We start from the raw sequence: 19,336 nt of genomic DNA on the forward strand, positions 1-19,336 counted from the left end.
GAACCTTCTTTTCTGGAAGACCATGTGGTGCTTAGTGGTGTAAAGATGTAGATTGGCAAGCAAGAACTGATGAGCTTTTATTTAAAAATAAAACTGATTGATGTTTCGTGGGACATGGTGCCTCATGTCTCAATGAGCACCCTTTATGGCTGAGAATATTTTTGCCATTGGATCAGCTTTGATAAGGCAGAATCTTTAATCTTGGCACATTAGAAAACACCTTGAGACAAAATTAATGTAACACTTTTCATTCAAAGAAAGGAGCTTAAAAATTCGGTATAAACAGCAGAATGAAATGCAGGAACTTAGATGGGAAATCAGGTAAGAAATTTATAACCATGTTATGAATGCAAGAGGCTGACAGTTAATAGAATAAGAAAGCCCTGGAGAAGGTGTCTCTGACTTGCACTGCAAGACCCCTGCATGCCTATGATGATATTGCAGTATTCATGGGTGAGACAGGACCGTTCAACGTTGCAATGTACACTGTAACACTCTGTGCATCTCTTTCAAATCTTCCTGTGCCAACAGGTGTAAACTGCATGCTTCAAACAGTAAAAGCTTTGTTATTGTAATACAAACAGTTTTCATGTTTATTGGATTCTCATTTTAACAAATGACTTTAAAAAAGGAAGGAAGGAAGAATAGATGGAGAGACAGGTAGGTTAGCCAGTTCTGACCGGCTGGCTACCCTGTGCTGGAAAAAGGGGGTAAGGAGAATAAAAGATAATAGAAAAGAGATGTTACAAATAAAGGGGGGAGGAGGGGAAGAAAAGCAAAAAAAAAAAATGAAAGAATATGGCACTACTTAAAGTCTGTCTCTAAGGCCGTAAGAAGCACAACAATGCTTTCAAAGCCTTCTGTGCTGAGGACGGTCTCGGCCATTGTCTCGGGATCCTTTCCCTCCGACAAAGGGCGTTTGTCAGGTCTAACGCTCTTGAAAGTTCTTTCCTGGCCGCACTGAAGCGAGGACACTCACAGGGAAGGTGGGCGATAGCTTCCTCGCAGCTACAGTTATCGCATGTAGTGCTGTTGGCCATTCCAATCCGAAATGAGTAAGCATTCGTGAAGGCCCTGCCAAGCCACAAGTGGCACAGAAGCGTCTCCTCAGCTCCAGATATTCCTGATAGAAGATGGAGCAGTAGATTCTGATCCAAGCTGTGGAGGCGAGCGTTGGTAAATTCCGTCGAATTCCACTGTGCAAGTGCAAGTTCACGTGCGTGTGAACGAAGCCTTGCAGCTGCGTCAGTTCTGGATAGAGGTCATAATAGCAGAGTGGAGACCATCATGAGCAGATCGGGTGGCCTTATCTGCACAGTCATTTCCGTAGATAGCGCAATGGCCCTGTATCCAATGATATGCTACATTGTGTTTTTTCTCTATTGCGTGACTTTAAACTTCCATACTGAGGCTAGGAGAATTGAGAGCGGGGCGAGTTGTTGCATTATTGAAAGACTAGAAACAGTGCACAAAGTATGAAGGCCAGTGAAAACACAAAATGAGCATTGACTTGCAACTGAATTTTTTATTCAATTATATATACAAGAACAATAATACGCACACATCAAGCAATGTGAAAAAAAATCAAGCAAATGAAGTGAAGGCTATAATCATGATTGACATTCTACTGATCCTCATGTCTGCATTATTTTTTATAAGGTACGCTTCAATGGAGTGCCATGCATGCCTACACGCTTACTCCAGTGCAGACTCTGTTTTTTTCGAAGATAGGCCTGCACCCACACTGACCACATTGCAGGCAAGAAGTGTAAAGGGACGTTTTCACTAAGCAACGTCTTAATGCTCACTTAATCTGGTATAAACACAATGCTGCATTTGCACTGTGTATTTGCATTTGCACTTGTGGTCGCTGGTAAACAATGCTGAACATGGAACAAATTGAGTGGCCATTTAAGATATCTAGAAGGGCCATGTGTATCTTATACATTTATTTTTGTGCTTTAATAGTCATTACATATTCTTGAAGTATAATTAAAATGTGTTACATAATGGTGTCACAGGTCACAATCCATGTTTGCTGCTGTGCAATAGCCCAAACTTTGTATCCAATGTGCATGCATTGTCCCAAGTAGCCATGACACTAGGTCTGTTCGATTCGCACCATCTGAACCAGTTCACGAGGTGCAGTAGTGGTGCCCTATGAACCATGCCATTAATTTCAAAAGAATCACAAAAGGTGCAGGGCTGGTTCACAATTTTTCTGCACGTTCCCTACAGACGGTGGCAAAACATAGTGCAGGCGTGCTGGTGCAAAGCAGCAGACAATGAAGCACATGGACGTAAGCACCACTGAAACCATGCTTACACATGTCTGCCGTACCTAAGCAACGCGAGGTGTGCTTACACCTCAGTAGCCGACCATACCTGCAGTTTAGGACCTCTCAAAATGACATAAATGGCACTCTTCAGGCGGGCAAAACATAATGCCTGCATTGTGTCTACACCTCGGCATTTGTTTAGAGCGTCGCGTTGTGCCTGTACCGATGAAATTAATTGAGCTGCACAATTTTTATAACTTCTTGTGCCCCGCTGTGAACTGGTTCATAGTGGTGCAGGTGAATCGAACGGACCAATTGTGATAGCTTACGTCACAACAGTAAATATGTGCAGGAAGGTCTGCAATGAAGACTTGCTTGTATACAATAATTATGATGCAATTAATTTGCAATCTGAATTCAATTTTTTAATTATGTTGAGAAAGACAGTTTTACACATAAAACTCTCTTTTGTCTTTCTCGATTTGACAGCACAAATTCTCAGTCGAATGGCACTATAATTTTTAAAAATCTTTCTTTGCAGCCCCCCCATGGCATCTTTAATGAGCGCTCACTTTCAAACTAGTTGGCCTTGCAATGCAATTATAAATATTTCAAGCAAAGCAAACAAATAAAGGCTGACAAACATAGCCTCAACATTTATCTCTTTTCTTGTATTGGTCTAAACGTAGCTTTAATTTAACCTTTCAAAGCTAGTGAAGCCCCCCATAACAAACAATACCGGCTTTCAAACCCCGATAGTGCAAGTTTAACAGACATTGATAATTCAAGGAAAATGTGACTGAATGGGGAAAGTAACGGTCGAGCTGTCTGTAAACAAGGCAAATGGCATTCTTCTGGACGGCTTCCAGTTTGTTAATGTTGGTAGCTTGTGCACATTCCATATACAACTCCACCATATTCTCGAAAAGGTCATATTAGCCCAATTTATATGAGAAGTTTAACATTGTTGGTAGATGATTTTAGCATTCGCTGCAGCTATAGTAGTTCATGAAAAGCGTTAACACAAATAATATCAACATGCTTTGACAAGGATAAATGATAAGGCAAGATGAAGCCTAAGCACTTGTATTGAAAAACCCCGTCTAAAGTTAGCCTGTTATTTGAATAGATAGAAATAACTGGTGATGTATGTTTTACGAAGGACTATATCACAATTTTGTTGAAATCATTCACTGCCTGCCAAGCCTCACACAAGGCACAAAATTGGGAAAATGAATAATTCTGGCATTGACAGTCATAAGTAGAATTAATTTCGGGATATAGAAAACAATCGCCAGCATACAATCAAACGCTACTTTCTGTGTTACTGGGAAGGTCACTTATGTAAAGTAAAAATAGTAAGTTGGCAAGCACAGACGCCTAAAGAACACCTGATGGCACCTAGTATGACAGAATCAAACGAGTTGAAACTAACAAACTGCAAACAATTTAAGAGAAAGTTAGAAATGCAGTCAAGTAATATAGAGTTTTAAGGATAATGCTCAGCTTGTTCAGCAGTTAGAACAAATAACGGAACAAAAATAACAAAAATGGCATCTAACTGGATTCTAATGTCAAAAGCACAAGTGAGGCCGTGAGTGAATTCCATAAACGGCAAGATGGTACTAAATCCATGCAAAATGCCATGTTAGGTCTGTTCGATTCGCCTGCACCACTGTGAACCAGTTCACAGTGGTTCACGCAAAGTTCAGAAATTGTGGTGCAGGCACAGTGCGACACTCGAAACAAATGCCAAGGTGCAGAGGCGGTGTAGGCGTTATGTCCGAATAATGTGCACAGAGTGCGTAAGTTTGAGAGGTCCTGAACTGCAGATATGATCGAATTCTTGGGCATAAGTACACACACCACACTTGCATAGATACATCAGATGTGCATAAGCGGGGTTTTAATGGCGCTCATGCCCGTGTGCTGTGTGGTTTGCTGCGCTGCTGCCTCGCGCCTGTACGCCTGCACCAAGGCAGCACCGACAATGGAGTGGGTGCAGCAAAATCGTGAACCAGCCCTGCACCTTTTGAAACGAACGGCGTGGTTCAGCGGTCACCATTGCTTCACCGCTGAAACGAATGGCAGGGTGCAGCACCTCGTGAACTGGTTCAGATGGTGCAGGCGAATCGAATGTACCTGTTAAAACTTAGATAGGCATTATGTGATTCAACAAATTCAACAATATGCTTATAAGCTATGTATTACATTTTACTAGATTAAGGTGTAAAAAAGATCAATCTATATATAGTTACAAAAGCACGCTTTTACCAGATTTAGAAAGGGGGAGGACTTTCGTTTGTTTTCAAGATGAAGGAACAATACCTGTTGTGAGAGAACACTGAAAAATAATAGCAATGCTGAGGAGCCCACTGGGAATAATGTACGAAAATGCATTAGGAATTACGTCAGGGACCCCACATTTCTTAGATGGGCCTTCATTGAACAACATTTCCTAAATTCACAGAAGTACTTCTATATTCTAACCATGTTATTAAGGCATACAACATTAAAAACAGAAAGAAAAAAAATGCTATGGTAGTGTTTTCAATAAGAAATGAGCCCCTAAGGGTGCATGCACCAGTAAAACTCTACACATGTGCTTGACTCCTGCTGATTGCTTCAAGTTCAGCTGAAGTCGCACAAGCCTTCTACACCTTAGTTAGAGAAGCTTGGCTTTCCTTGCAGAGCGAAGACAATTGCAAAAAGAAGGCACATAAAAGTAGAGAGGTTTTGTTATAGCCTGTACAGTAAGAGATCCACTGAAGATAATTACAACACCAGCTAGCTGCTGTCCCATAATCTCGGGAGATAAACCATTTATCTACACACATGCACAGGGTGGAAATGATTGCATTCCCATGCATACGCTACATAATGACAATCACCACAAAACCCCATCGCATTACTATTACTTCCACAGGTAATTTTCACTGCTGCTATGGAATTGCTGTCTCGCTACAGCAACCAATACATTGGACATTTCAATTGGTTCATGAAAGCGGGATGGGCACTCGCCAGACTGAAGCAGAGGCATTACACACACTGTTCAATGCCCAGCCTCGTGTAAGTCACTTAAAACTCGTCACAGACACTTGCTGACTGCCTTCAGGCGGGGACATGCCTTTCTGTTAGATTCACGTTTCACGTTCAGACTTTCGCGTCATTAGACTGACTAGGCTTCTGCGTGCGCAAAGGGAGGCGAAATGCGTGAATGCAATTTGTTTATCGACAAAAGGCACTCCTATCTTGCAAAGTGATAATTGGAAATATCTATGCACCCTACATCGATCGTCCAACGGCGGCGCGCATCAATTCTGCGTTTTCGAGCTCGTGAGCAGTGTCTCGACGTGTTACCCATCTAGCCACCGTAACGTGGTGTCGAAGGCTAAACAGGCATCCGGCTATATTGGAAGACGCAGTCACAACTAAAACTAGCAACAGTCTACGACACATGCTACAACACACGAATTATCTCTGTCGGCACCATGCAGTCGGCGGCGGTGTCACCACACGACTCTTCGAAACCGCCAATCCATAGCAGGCGACATGTGGTGCCGTTTTGTGGATGCAATGCAGTTCCTTCGAAGCTTCACTATTATCTTCGTAAGGGAAACGTTATTCGCACTCACTGATACTACACAGTACACACCACACGGCCACAAGTAGCCACAGCGACGAAAAGACCGTCTCGTGCGATCCCCTCCCCCGCTGCGTGCACGCATGTGTAGGCGCCCACAGTCATTTTCGATTTTAAAACGCAGCATTAAATCAAATGCTCTATATATTTCGACGAAGTATATTTAACAACAAAACGATAATACTAGCATTTCATGTCTTCTGTTAAACTGCTTTCTTTTTGGTGACGTCATTGCGTGGCAGCAGCGCTCTCCACTTGGACTTCGCTGGTGCCACGCGCGTGTCACCAGCGCCGGCCATCCCCATTCCCCAAGCCTGTTATATTTGTGGTGCAAGCGGGGGTAAATATTTTATTTTCTTTTTCTAAACCCCACAATAACAAATGTCCCCCTTCCCCTCACGGCTGGCGAAATGAAAAAAAAATTGAAGAACCCCTAACCGCCTTCGTAACACGCGACCGCGCAGCCTGTAAAGATGGCGGCAGCTGCCATGCCGAGATAATGGCGCGAGCGGAGAAGCCGGAGGGCAGTGCGTGCGCGTAATGGTGACTAGACGACCGGGCATGGTCCTTGCCTGGGCTACGCAAATAAAGTGACTGCTGATTTCCAAGTATGGTAAGTTTTATTGAAATCAAGAGCAACAACGGCACCATCAACAGCAAAAACCTTTTTTTAGCTATGCTAACGAATATTTCATACTGGTGCTTTAAGTTTGGTGTTGTCATGCACAAATCTCATGACAACACTTCACCCATCAAGATGTCAATGCCCTAAAAATGTTCAAAATGCCTCCCTTCCACAGCAACACAAAGCATAAACCGCTCTCGCGTCGACTCGATAACTCTGCGCAGTACGACAATTGAAATTTGGAGTCGGATATCTCGGAGCACGGACACGCTAGAATAATTCTTCCGACTGATACTGTGTGACACCACTGCCTTGAAGTTTTCAATACAAACATACCCACGTACTGCAGTCGACAAAAAATAATTATTCAATTTTAGTTAATTCGGCTGCTGACAGCGATAATTATCGTCTCACTTTGTTGCCCCCTGGCTACATAACTTATTTGTACCGGTGGTCTTCGCGTGCCTCCCAGTGCCTAATTTTAAGAAACCATAAAGCTTAGTTTTGAACACCCTGTATTATCAGGCACAGCCGCCATGCACATGGCTGTATTGGGTAACGTCCTTTTCCTATAAGCTCGCAGAAACCGATACCTGGCTTCTCTACAGGCCTTCTTACTTTTTATGGGGTTTCACGTGCCAAAACCAGTTCTGATTACGAGGCACGCCATAGTGGAAGACTCCGGATTAATTTTGACCACCTGGGTTTCTTTAACGTGCACTACAACGCAAGCACACGGGCGTTTTTGCATTTCGCCTCCATCGAAATGCGGCCGCCGCGGCCGGGATTCGATCCCGCGATCTCGTGCTCAGCAGCGCCACGCCTGAACTGACTGAGCCACCACGGCGGGCTACAGGTGTTGCTCTAGCCGTATAAAACGCGGGTTTGTCGTGAGCGGAAACGGTGAATTTCGGTAAATAAGAAAGGCTACTATCATCATCATCATCATCAGTGACAGAAGCTGACCCCCCCCCCCCCCCCTCAGAAAAAACCTGGATCCGCCCCTGCACACGTCTGCATTCTTATGTGAAAGGAATTAACTGTGACAAGGCAGGAAAGCGGCAGAGGGCCAAGCAGCTGAAGTATGAGCCATTGCACATGAGTTGAAGTGCATGAAACAATGGCTTGCTGTACTTCTTGCAAATAAAAGCTTTTTGTCAGCAACAGCCCTGTTAACTTCATTTTGCTTACCCTTATATAACTGTACATAAGCATAGGCCGGAGCCTTTGTCAAGTGAACTAGTTTTCACTTTTTGTTCAGGCCTCCCTCCATTTCTTTATGGAAAAAACAAACCTGATTTGATTTAACAAATGTGTGCCGGCGTAATGATGGTTAATAATAAACAAGAAGGTTACTGTGAAGCATGGAACAACTAAAGTGGAACAATGAAATATTTAAGCCATATATACATATTCATTTTGGCTAAGCAAAGGCACAAACCTGGTTAGCATGCCCGATTTTTTTTTTCTTTCTTTTTTTCTTTTTTTTTGAGCCCAGCTGGGAAGTATGCACGCACTGTTTTCTGTCTGACAAAATTTTACATTAGGTCGACACGGCATGAAACCGTTTTCAAAAATTTTTTTTACTATTGCCCGATAATTCAGAAAATTCGAAGGCCCCTTCCGCATAAGCAACATCCGTCAGCGACGAGCTCTTTGCACAAGAGGTCTAAGTTAGGATAGGCAGAGAGTTGCAGTCTTCCTTTTCCACAAGGTACCATTATAGTGATCTAGATAGGGGTAGTGGGACGAGGGCGATCCGGGAGCCGAGGTCGTTTGCACGGAAACCGGCAGGCGGCGCTACTGCGCCTTTCACCTGAACCGCCCCGCAGTGTGCGCTTATTCGCCGCGCACTCATCGGAAGAGTACGATACATCTGAAGCTTATGCTTGACTCCTGAATGTTTACATTGCTCACAATGTCAGCAAAAGGAGAATAAATACATTTCTATAGTGTTGTCTATAGTGAATAAACAGTAAAAAACGATGTACAGCGCGAAGGACAAGGGCTGAGAGACGACACACACACAGCGCAGTGCGCTTCGTCTCTCTGAGTTCCTGCCTTCGCGCTGGATATTGTTTTTTACCATGGATACCAACCAGGCCAAGCAACCACCTTTGTGTAAATAAATATTTTTGTCTGAAAAGCTCCCATCCGTGGGATTTTAGGTACAAATCCGCCTATGATAAAGTTCGCGGAACTACGCGTGGCTACTCGGAATGAACGGGTGTACCAGTACATCGAAAGCGGACCGCCGGGGCCGTGATTGCAAAAAAAAAAAAAAAAAAAAAAAAAAGAAGAGAGAGAGAGAGAAAGCTCTGAAGGAAGCTACGAAACCATTTTATTCAGGACAAACGCTTAGATCACAAAAGCGGCGTCAAGTGAAACAAAACCAGCCCCTAGATCGTCCTGCTCAGCTTAAGGTGCTTAGCTCTCTGTGGCTTTGCGCTTCTCGAGCTGTTAATACCTTTGACTAAGAAGTGGAGTCGCGTGAGGACATAGAAAGAAGCAATTCTCATGCTTACTTATTCCTTGTGAGCGTCGCATCCAACACCACTGGAGCAGAGGAAATTACTCTTTACAAGAGCCACAACATCGCAGATGCTGTTCGTGTGCAGCTCTAAAATGCTTAAGCATTCTGTGAATATGTTCTCAAGAGCTTCAATAAATGAGTACAAATCTTGCGACGGATACAAAAGTCCTCCCCAGTCACACTGATAAGTGTACTCTGAGGGTAACAGGTGTGGCTTCTGTTCGCCTGACGAGGAGGATGTGCTCACATAAACAACAGTCAAGTTTTAGGACGCACTTTCTTGCTACGTAGCCTGCTAGGTAATATATTAGCCGATATTGACTCCTCGCCATTACTAATTATGAGTGGCTAGCAAGGGGAGCTTCTACTATGGCTAGAGACTCTTCAGCTTCTTCTACCTCACTTGGGCGAGCAGATCAACACTGTTTGAAGAAATGTTGGGAGTTTTCTCGACCATGCTGAAAAGTGTATTTATGATATCATCATCATCATCAGCCTGTATTTTATGTCCACTGCAGGACGAAGGCCTCTCCCTGCGATCTCCAATTACCCATGTCTTGCGCTAGCGTATTCCAACTTGCGCCTGCAAATTTCCTAACTTCATCATCCCATCTGGTTTTCTGCCGACCTCGACTGCGCTTCCCTTCTCTTGGTATCCATTCTGTAACCCTAATGGTCCACCGGTTATCCATCCTACGCATTACATGGCCTGCCCAGCTCCATTTCTTCCGCTTAATGTCAACTAGAATATTGGCTATGAGTCATAAGTCATACCTCCCTTATGACTTAAGTCATTAGGGAGGGAGTCATACCTCCCTAATGACTTATTAGGGGTGCCATTTTCACCGTCCACACTCCTTGCCATGTTGTAAAATGACAAACAGTTCACTGTGATAAGAAACTGATCTGGCGAGGGGTGGGCATTACAGCAGCTGAACTGGCGGATAATGCCAAACGTGCTCTACGGAGTCGGTGCTGAGACGAGCAGTCATCAAGTACTTGAAGCCTACATTCTCTGCCAAGTACTTCAGGAGAGACAATGTACTGGCAATAGTGACTCTCAGCCCTGTCGCCGTGGAGTTCCAACCTGCCTGCTCCCTTGCAATGAATGTGCTACCTCCAGCACCTGCTTTGCCTCGTCCATCGTCCGTGACACACTCTCACATACGAGCGTCTTTCGTATGTACAGTACGTGCGGCAAATTACTGCACTGGGGCTCTCGCCGTAGTTCATCAGCACAGCTTTCTCAACGCCGAGTCTTTTTCTCACTGTCCAACGAAGCCAAAACAAACCCAACACCATCATAGTTCGGAAACGTGAGCAGTGCCCAATGCTCAGTGGGTCAGGGAATTTCACTCAGCACAAAGGCGCGATTTTCAGCGCCGTCAACTATGTCCACAGTTTCACTGGTCTGCAGGTCGTCCTCTTGCAGGCACCGCCTTTTGTCTGGTCGGCATGGAGTTGTAAGGCAGCCCTTTTCCTTGTGGGCCGTTCGCGAGATGGATTTTTCGAAAGTACGTACATGGGGAGATTAGGCAGAATCGTGGGCACGGCTTCTGTCGAGAGAGAGAGGGCTTTCCGCGTGGTGTACGTATACCTCTTTGCCTTCGATCACGTGTACGTAATCTCTCAGTACATACTTTCCTTCAAAATGAAGCTCGCATACGGCGTCAGTGGCATCCAGCGGCTTGTTCTTGCGGTGTAGGTTCCGCTCTCATGTCAGGCGCATTTTTTCATCCTCGGGGACAGTGAACAGAGACAACTTCGGGGCACCTTTCACTCTGCTGAACCCAGTCTTACAACCAGGCGCAAAGGAATAGTTCTTTCGCCGAGGTATCCCTATCTCATAATTCAGTATTTCAGCCAACTCAATGCGCACACGCCACCAACAAAAACCGCGCACGTGCAACTACAATCACACGTCGGGGCCTGTCCGAACGCGTGCGGCGGGGATGCGGCTTCAGGATGGATGGATGGATGGATGGATGAGGCTGAACCCTTTAAATCGGGCGGTGACATACGCCACCTAGCCATGACTATTAACATAATTTGTACTTTGTGGTGGGTGAAATTTCACCCCTGCCTTAATTTTATCCACCAATCAGATAACCTCTGTTTGGTTATTTCTACCCGCTTAAAGTCTATTTTGCCTTCACTGTCCCTAAACCCCAATGCTTTGAAAAAATCAGCCCCGTTGCCTTGCACTGTAGGGTTAAGCCCCTTACAGAAAAGTACGAGGTGTTCAGCCGTTTCCTCTTCTTCTCCACACGCACAGCACAACGTGTCTATACCTTGGTACTTGACTCGGTACATCTTAGTCCGCAATACTCCCGTCCTGGCTTCAAACAACAAAGAGCTTCCCCTAGAATTATCGTAGATATTTTCTTTGGCAATTTCTTGCTTGAAAGTTCGGTATGTGCCCAGTGCTGATTTCGTCTGCATCCCTGTTTTCCACAGACCCCTCTCTGTTTCCTTAACCTTTTTCTTAACCGCTGTTTCCTGGTTTGCACCCCTCCTGCAGTCCAAATATTTGATTGACAGTTTTCTGGTCAGCTTCCTCCATTTTGTATCAACATTCCTCATGTACAAATAACTGAAAACTCTCCTTGCCCACCGCTTTTCTGCCATCTCTCTCAATCGCTCCTCAAATTCTATCTTGCTGCTGGCTTCCCTGCCCTCGAATGACGTCCATCCCATGTCACCCTGTACCCCCTGATTTGGTGTATTTCCGTGTGCTCCCAGAGCCAGTCTACCTACCCCTCGCTGCTTAGCTTCCAACCTTGCTCGAACCTCTGATCTCATGCACAGGACCGCATTGCCGAAAGTCAAACTAGGGACCATCACCCCTTTCCAAATCCCTCTCACCACTTCGTACCTATTGTAATTCCACAGTGCCCTATTTTTCATCACAGCTGCATTTCTGCTACCTTTAGCCGTCACATATTTTTCATGTTCCGTTAGGTACTCAGCCCCATTGTTTATCCACACTCCAAGATATTTGTACTTATCCACCACCTCCAGCGTAACCTCCTGTATCCTATGCTCGCTGCCCTGATTATCATTAAAAGTCATGACTGCCGATTTTTCTTTACTAAACTTCAAACCTAAGCTATCTCCCTCTTTACCACAGATGTCCATTAATCTCTGCAAGTCTTCCTTGCTGTCAGCCATAAGTACAATGTCATCTGCATACATCAGTCCTGGTAATGACTGTTTAATCCATTCTCCCTGCTTGGAATAGGAAAGGTTGAAGCCAAGTCCGCTCCTCTCTAATTTTTTCTCTAATCCTTGTAAATACAGCATGAACAACAGAGGTGACAGAGGGCACCCCTGCCTAAGCCCCTGCTGTATCTCTATAGGCCCAGATACCTTGTTTTCCCATTTTATAAGCACCCTGTTACTTTTATAGATATCTTTTAAAAGATTTCTTACTCCATCTTCCACCTCTAGAGTGCCCAGTATGTCCCACAAATCCTTTTGGATTACACTGTCATAGGCTCCCTTGATATCCAGAAAGGCAAGCCATAGGGGCCTGTGTTCCTTTTCTGCTATTTCAATACACTGTGTCAATGAGAACAGATTATCTTCTAACCTTCTTTGTTCTCGGAACCCATTTTGTAGTTCCCCCAGCACCTCCTCGCTCTCCACCCATGCCTGCAGTCTGTCCTTTATAATCTGCATCACCACCCTGTAAACCACTGACGTCACTGTTATGGGACGGTAGTTGTTTATGTCGGCTTTGTCCCCCTTTCCCTTATATATCATGCTCATCCTGCTCAGTCTCCACCCGTCAGGGGCTTTACCGTCCATTATCATTTTGCTCACTGCCTCTCTTAATGCTTTCTTAGATTTTGGGCCCAATGTCTTTATCAACATAATTGGGATGCCATCAGGACCTGTCGACGTGCTACTAGGAACCCTCTTCTCTGCCCTTTCCCACTCGCTTTGTGCCAGTGGAGCCACTGCACTGACTAGTCCATCCTCACCTGATTGAGCACATGCTATGTTTCGTTCTTTAAATTTTTCTGTCATCATTGTTCTTATATGTTCCATTGCCTCATCTCCCTCTAGTCGAACACCTTGAGCTGTAACTATAAACCTCTGCTCTAGGCTAGTCTTATTACTCAAGGAGTTGAGATGTTTCCAAAATTTCTTTGCTGCTTTTCTATCCTTTTTGTTTACTTCTGACAACCATTGGCTCCCCTTTCTTCTGATCTTCTCATTGATCAAATTGGATGCTTCCCTTCTACAGCTTAAGAAGTTGTTCCATTTTCTGCCTACATCAGCTTCTGGTTCACCCCTCTGCTTTGAATATCTGTGTTCCCTGGATGCTTCCTGGCGTTTCTCTATGGCCTTCTTAACCTCCTCATCCCACCAGCTCTTGGGTTTACGTCTTCTGTTCCCTTTTGTCCTGACTCGTACCTTAGTAAGCTCTAGCTCAAATAGTCCTGTTAAATTTGCATATGTCCATTCTGTTTTTGTGTCCTCTGAAATTACTTCCTCAATTTGCTGGGTTGCTATTTCAAGCTGCTTTTCCGAGTAAAATATCCCACCTGGTTGTTCATCTTGCCTCCTACCTACTTTCATTTCCCTTCTAAAACTCACCTTAATACGTTTGTGATCACTACCTAGACTTCTGGAGCCATATTCATCTATGCTCATTACATTTAGCCTATCGTGCATCCTATGTGACATTAGTGCATAATCTATCGTCGACTGCAGGCTCCCTACCTCCCATGTTATGTGCCCTTCACACTTCTCAGTACTGTTGCATACAACTAAGTCATGCATTTCACACATATCCAGCATCATGTTGCCTGTTGAGTCTGTGTACCCGTCCATGTCTTCTATGTGTGCGTTCATATCTCCTAGTATAATAATCTCGCACCCTTCTCCTAGCTCATTAATGTCACTTGATATGCATTCCAGCATTTTTTTGTTTTCCTCTTTGGCATTTGCTCCTGTCCACAGGTATACAAAGCCAAGGAGTGTCTGCTCTCCTGCAACTTTCCCTTTTAGCCATAAATGCTCCTTGCATTCCTGTTTGACCCTTTGCCAGTTCATACTTTTATGAATAAATGCACCAATTCCACCACCTTTTCTGCTGCCCTCTGTTCTATTGCAATATTCCCATGTATAGTCAGGGTTACAGGGAGGTTGCTCCATGTCCCTAAGATGTGTCTCCACAAACCCGTATACCATCAGCTTTTCTTGCCTTAGTTGCTCGTCTATCTCTTCCCACTTCAGCCTATTCCTGCCACCTTGCATGTTAATGTAACCTATGTCAGAATGACCTTGCCCCTGTTGCTTACGTCTATTTCTTCTACCGATTCTACGTTTCTTGAATCTTGGAGCCTCTCTGGGTCCGTCTTCGTCTACACTGGTGGTCTTAGGGCTCTGGGTCCCCCCAAAAAAGCCGTAGCTTGGCGCCCTATCCTACTACCTACGCTCCCGCCCGTGGCACCACTGTAGTGAATGCCATCCTGTGCAAAAGGCTGGGAGCCAGACTCGTACACTTCCCGGTTTACCTCCATTACACCGTACCCAAGTGGTCTGCTCAGACCCCTAATGACCCGGTTAGCCTCACGCACCCTCCATTCCACCGCGCTAGCCTGGCCCCGGACATGTGGGATTGTGCATATGGTCACATGCACTTTCGCAGAGGTTTCTCTGAGTTTACGCAACCCTACCTCTAACTGTCCGTTTAGGTTCTGGCTCCTTCCCTTCAGCACATCGTTGAGACCAGCATGGATAATGACCAGATGTTCATGCTCGAGGTTGTCTGATACCACCTTCTGAGCTTCTTCCATTGCGTCAACCATGCACTTCCCTGACTGGGCCTCCACCCTCACCCGCCCGTCTGCCTTCACTGTTGTAAGGACGCCCTCCTCAACCCTAACTACGTTGGAGTCCCCCACCACTAGGACCCTTCGCTCTACACGTTTGCCTCCCGCCTGCGATTGTCGTCCTCCAGTTCGCGCTAGCTGGTTCTCCACCCACCCTGCGCCACTGACACGTGACGATGTGCTCCCTGCCGTTCGTCCCTTCCCACCCGAAGCCTGCCGCACTACCTCGCTGTAGAGTTGTGGAACCGCCGTGTTGCCGCCGGCTGTCGCCTGCTGTTCAACGGCCCCTAGGCGTCCCTCCCTGCTCTCACGGCATGCCTCTGCCTGAGTCTCCGCGCTGTCCCCGCCGCCCGCCTGAGCTGACCCGGGATTACGCGCCGCCTGTACCATTAGCGCCTCCACCCGCTCTTCCAGCACGGCCCGCTTTTCCCGTTCTTCTTGTAGCTCGCCAGCTATTCGCTTTACCAGGACGGCCTCGGCCCCCTCCCTGTGAAGCAACTCGCCGATCCGAGTTTCGAGCTCAATTCGCCGCTCTCGCTCCACCTTCAGCTCCCCTTTGAGCTCTTCCACACTGGCTGCCCATTCCCCTTCCATCCGCCGCACAGCTCCCTTAAATCCTTCACACGACCTGCACGCGAAGCTAGCCTCCTCAGCGTGAAAGGCGCAGGCGCCTTTCAGGTGAAAGGCGCAGTGGCGCCACCACACGGCGCGCGAATATTTCCGTGTGTTTCGCCTCGCCGGCGCTGCCCCTACCCGCTCTCCCTCGACCCACTACCCCTATCTAGTTCACTATAGTACTATTATGGCAAATATCATGTGGCCTAAACAAATATAGTGCTTGCTAAAGATATGTAAAGACTGTCAAGTATGCCAAAATTAAAAACAAATAAGAGTGTGAACTAGCTGCTTCGAACTGAACCGACAGAAACGTAAGGAAAATCAAAGCTTCTGCAAGCAAAGCTTCCATTGAAGTTGCCAGTGGCGCCACCTCTTGGATGCGATGCTGACTGCGTCAGAGAGCAGCTGAGTAAGCCCACTGCCCTCTTCTAGTACACTGTAGCTGAGGCGAGGTCGCAGGATGAGTAGCTGTCGTCTGCTCGACGCGCCGTCGTTGTTGCGTTGTTTGCGTTCTTTCCGCCGGTCTTTTTCCGTTTTATTTACAATAGATCGGTAATTTTTTAAAACTTCCTTGACTCTACTGTAGCAGCCATATTGCTCACTACGTAATGATGATGATATTAGTTTTGATTTTGCCAGCGCCATCTCTCGGTTGCATACTTTAGTTCACAACGTCACTGCTACGCTTATTTTTGTTGCACTGTGCAAGGTACGGTCACGACCTACTGGAACTCCAGACCTGCACAGATATCCGGCTTCTATGTGAGCCGCTTGCGCCCACTTTCGTTGAACCGGTGGCCATAGGAGGCGCTTTTATAACCTGTTCGTCTGAAAATAAATGTTCATTCAAATGTTCATTCAAATGTTCATCAAATGTTTATAACCTGTTCGTCGATGAAAATAAATGGGCGGCTAAAGTGCACAAGTATCTCTACATGAAAAGCGTGGACACAGAATGGAGGAAGAGGTCAAGGAAGTTGGCAACCAAGTACAGGATAATCGAAACTGTAAGTAGACAACCAGGGGTCATCAGAAAGAAAGTGAGAGAAATAGAGACCGTGAATTGGATGCAAAGAATGGAAACGAAAAGGACAATGGAGATTTACAAGAATGAGAAGAAAGAAATTAGAAGGGAAAATCTGTACGATAACACAAAGGGCAGTGCCTTGCTATTTGAGGCTCGAGCCGGTTGCCTAAGGACGAAAACATATCGGAACAAATATTCGGAATTAGATGAGACATGTGTATGCTGCAGTAAAGATCCAGAGACCACTCAGCACATCCTAATGGAATGCGACGGGATCCACCCAGCGAGAACCGTAGGTAACGTGCAACTCCCAGAAGCGCTTGGGTTTAAAGTGGAAGGAAACATAAACAGATCAGCCGTAGAGATCAGCAAGAGACGATTAGAGTACTGGTGGAAAAAAAGTAGGGAAAAGATGGATGCGACCTGATCTCTTAAAATCATAGGCAGCGGTACAAGGTAAATTTTTGAAAAAGAAAAATAATGATAGGTATACAAAAATGCAAGATAAAGAACATGTATAGTATACCTGATTAAATCAAGCAGGCTAGGTGACTATTTGTCGCCGCCCGTTTCAAAGGGGATGCCAATAAATCATCATCATCATCATCATCATCGTCTGCTACTCGGCGGTGGCTGGGCGGCGTTCGAATGTGTGCGCCTGCTCTTCTGTAGCGGACTGCTAGCATATGTGACAATTTCTTGCGAAGACAACAGCTAGCGTGTCAAAATTGTTTAAGTGTACTCATTATAGTGGTAAGTAATAACGCGTAAAATAGTACACGAATTCTTTCTAGGTTTGCCATTATGCAGAAATTTCGCGCCGCTTTACACAAGAAAAAAAAAAAGAACTAACTGATCGAGTAATTGTTTACGTGCGTTTACGTATTTGTTCGGCCCGTCAAATATGCATCGCAAAGCTCTTATGAAACTGTTTGTTCTGTTCTGATTTACATGATGGCACATAGCAATATACCATAATATGATCGTTTACGTTATCTCATCTGTAATTAACTTAAACAAGCTGCATGTAGCTAAGGCTGAAGTTACATGCCTTCTGCAGCATCTGCAGATTCACGCAGTTTGTGTGTGGTCTGCGTATACATATCGTCTGCGTGATTCTTTTAAATTTCCTTGTTCATATCAATATATCAAGTTCTTTATTATTGTATTTCATTATTACTCCATTGTACCATATTTTATCCTATGAATCTTCTGGTAATCAGATTTTTCCCCCCTACTGCGAAGGCAATGGGAGGAAATATTATCGTCTGCCGGCTGTACTCGTTGTTTTCCTTTCTTGCACCACTCTTCCTTCTGTATCTCGTGATTGAAATGAGAAGCAATCATTCGCAAATTTTGTTTTCTTTTTTTATCTTCGTGAATTTATGCATTTACAAACAATGTAAACGATCTGCGGCTGCCGAAATAGCGGCACGAGCACTGGAACAGATCACAGAAGCAGACGACAGCGAACAGGTTATAACTAGCGCCACTCTGCTCGTACGTTCTATCCCTACCGGCAAAAGGGGCGAACTAGACCAGGTGTGCTGGAGCAGATAGATCTGTGCAGGTCTGGAGTTCAGTAGGTCGTGGGTACGGTTTCCCTTCTCCAAGTTTGTATGGGTGCTTTGTGATAGCGTTGGATCCGCAGCTGCTCGAACAGTACGGGGGTGTGGTGAAGCTTGAATCGCATGGAAGTGTTCCTTGTTTTGCGGTGTAGTTAACATGCCGGCGACCAGCTGATCATGAGTTCTTCTGCCGTGGATTTCGACGCTCGGCTGGAGGACCACCAGTGCCTGTTGGTGCTGGTGCAGCCACTGTCGCCGCACGTCTCGAGCACCGTGCTCTGGGAGCGCGCCGTGGAGCACATTAGGCGCGTCCGTTGTACGCGTCTCAGCGACCAGCAACAGCCCGAGGGAAGCCGCGGCGTGTGGCTCCGCTACGCGACCAGCTACCCGGCCGATGGAAGCCTCTGGGGTGACTTCCAGGCTCACCGGCGCGTCCTCGGGGTGCTCAGCGTCGGTGGGTGTCTCAATGCTATGCGCCCGGCGGGGTTATGCCCGTCGTTTTCATTCCGTCACTTTCAAGCTCCCATGACAGAAAAACCGAGGGGCTCGATGCCGTATGATGTGCCAACACAGGGGAGGGGTTACAGGTAACGTTAATACCTTACAGGTAATAGTTACAGGTAACGCACACCTGCGCCCATGCTATCGAAGCAGAACCGAAAACTGGGGGGGGGGGGGGGGGGGGGAAAAAAAATGGGGGAAAAATTTGGTCGAACCGTAACTGCACTGGAACGTTATTTTTTTTTTTCACTCCGAAGTGAAACGGAAAGCAAATAATAACGGTTTTTGGGTTCAGGCTGGCCATCTTTTTTGAAACTTCTGATCCATGCATTGCCTGCGCTTGTTGTTTAACTGTGCTACCTTATCTTTAAATACACACCATCTTCCTGTGATTTTAATTGTACCAGCACCGTTAATATGGTTTTCACCGCATCACGTCGGTAGGCCGACTAGGTGTTGCGTTAACGTGACATCGAAGTGCCCAGGATCAGTCCTGTGTCCCTTATTATTTTTAGTTTATGTCAATGACCTGCCAAAAAAATGTTTCTTCCTAGACTCATCTTTATGGTGACGATTGTGTCTTATACGACCTCATTGACTGTCACTAATCATAAGCTACTGAACGATTCCTTTGCCTCTTTCGGTGCTTTGTGGGAAAAATAGAAAATGAACATTAATTTCCAAAGAACGGTTGTT

The 19,336-nt window shown here is 45.7% G+C and overlaps 1 protein-coding gene across 1 annotated transcript in view; it reads left to right on the forward strand.

Moving 5' to 3' along the window:
• Positions 1-18,161: 18,161 nt before the first annotated feature.
• Positions 18,162-19,336, forward strand: part of LOC119435129 (protein brunelleschi-like) — a gene marked incomplete at its 3' end in the record, with an annotated part of 38,860 nt that continues 37,685 nt past the window's right edge. The window contains exon 1 of the mRNA XM_037702065.2: positions 18,162-18,593. Coding sequence (XP_037557993.2) covers positions 18,317-18,593 — 277 coding nt within the window. The remainder of the gene's footprint in view (positions 18,594-19,336) is intronic.

This window comes from Dermacentor silvarum, unplaced genomic scaffold (genome assembly GCF_013339745.2).
Source record: "Dermacentor silvarum isolate Dsil-2018 unplaced genomic scaffold, BIME_Dsil_1.4 Seq473, whole genome shotgun sequence".
Taxonomy (NCBI): domain Eukaryota; kingdom Metazoa; phylum Arthropoda; class Arachnida; order Ixodida; family Ixodidae; genus Dermacentor; species Dermacentor silvarum.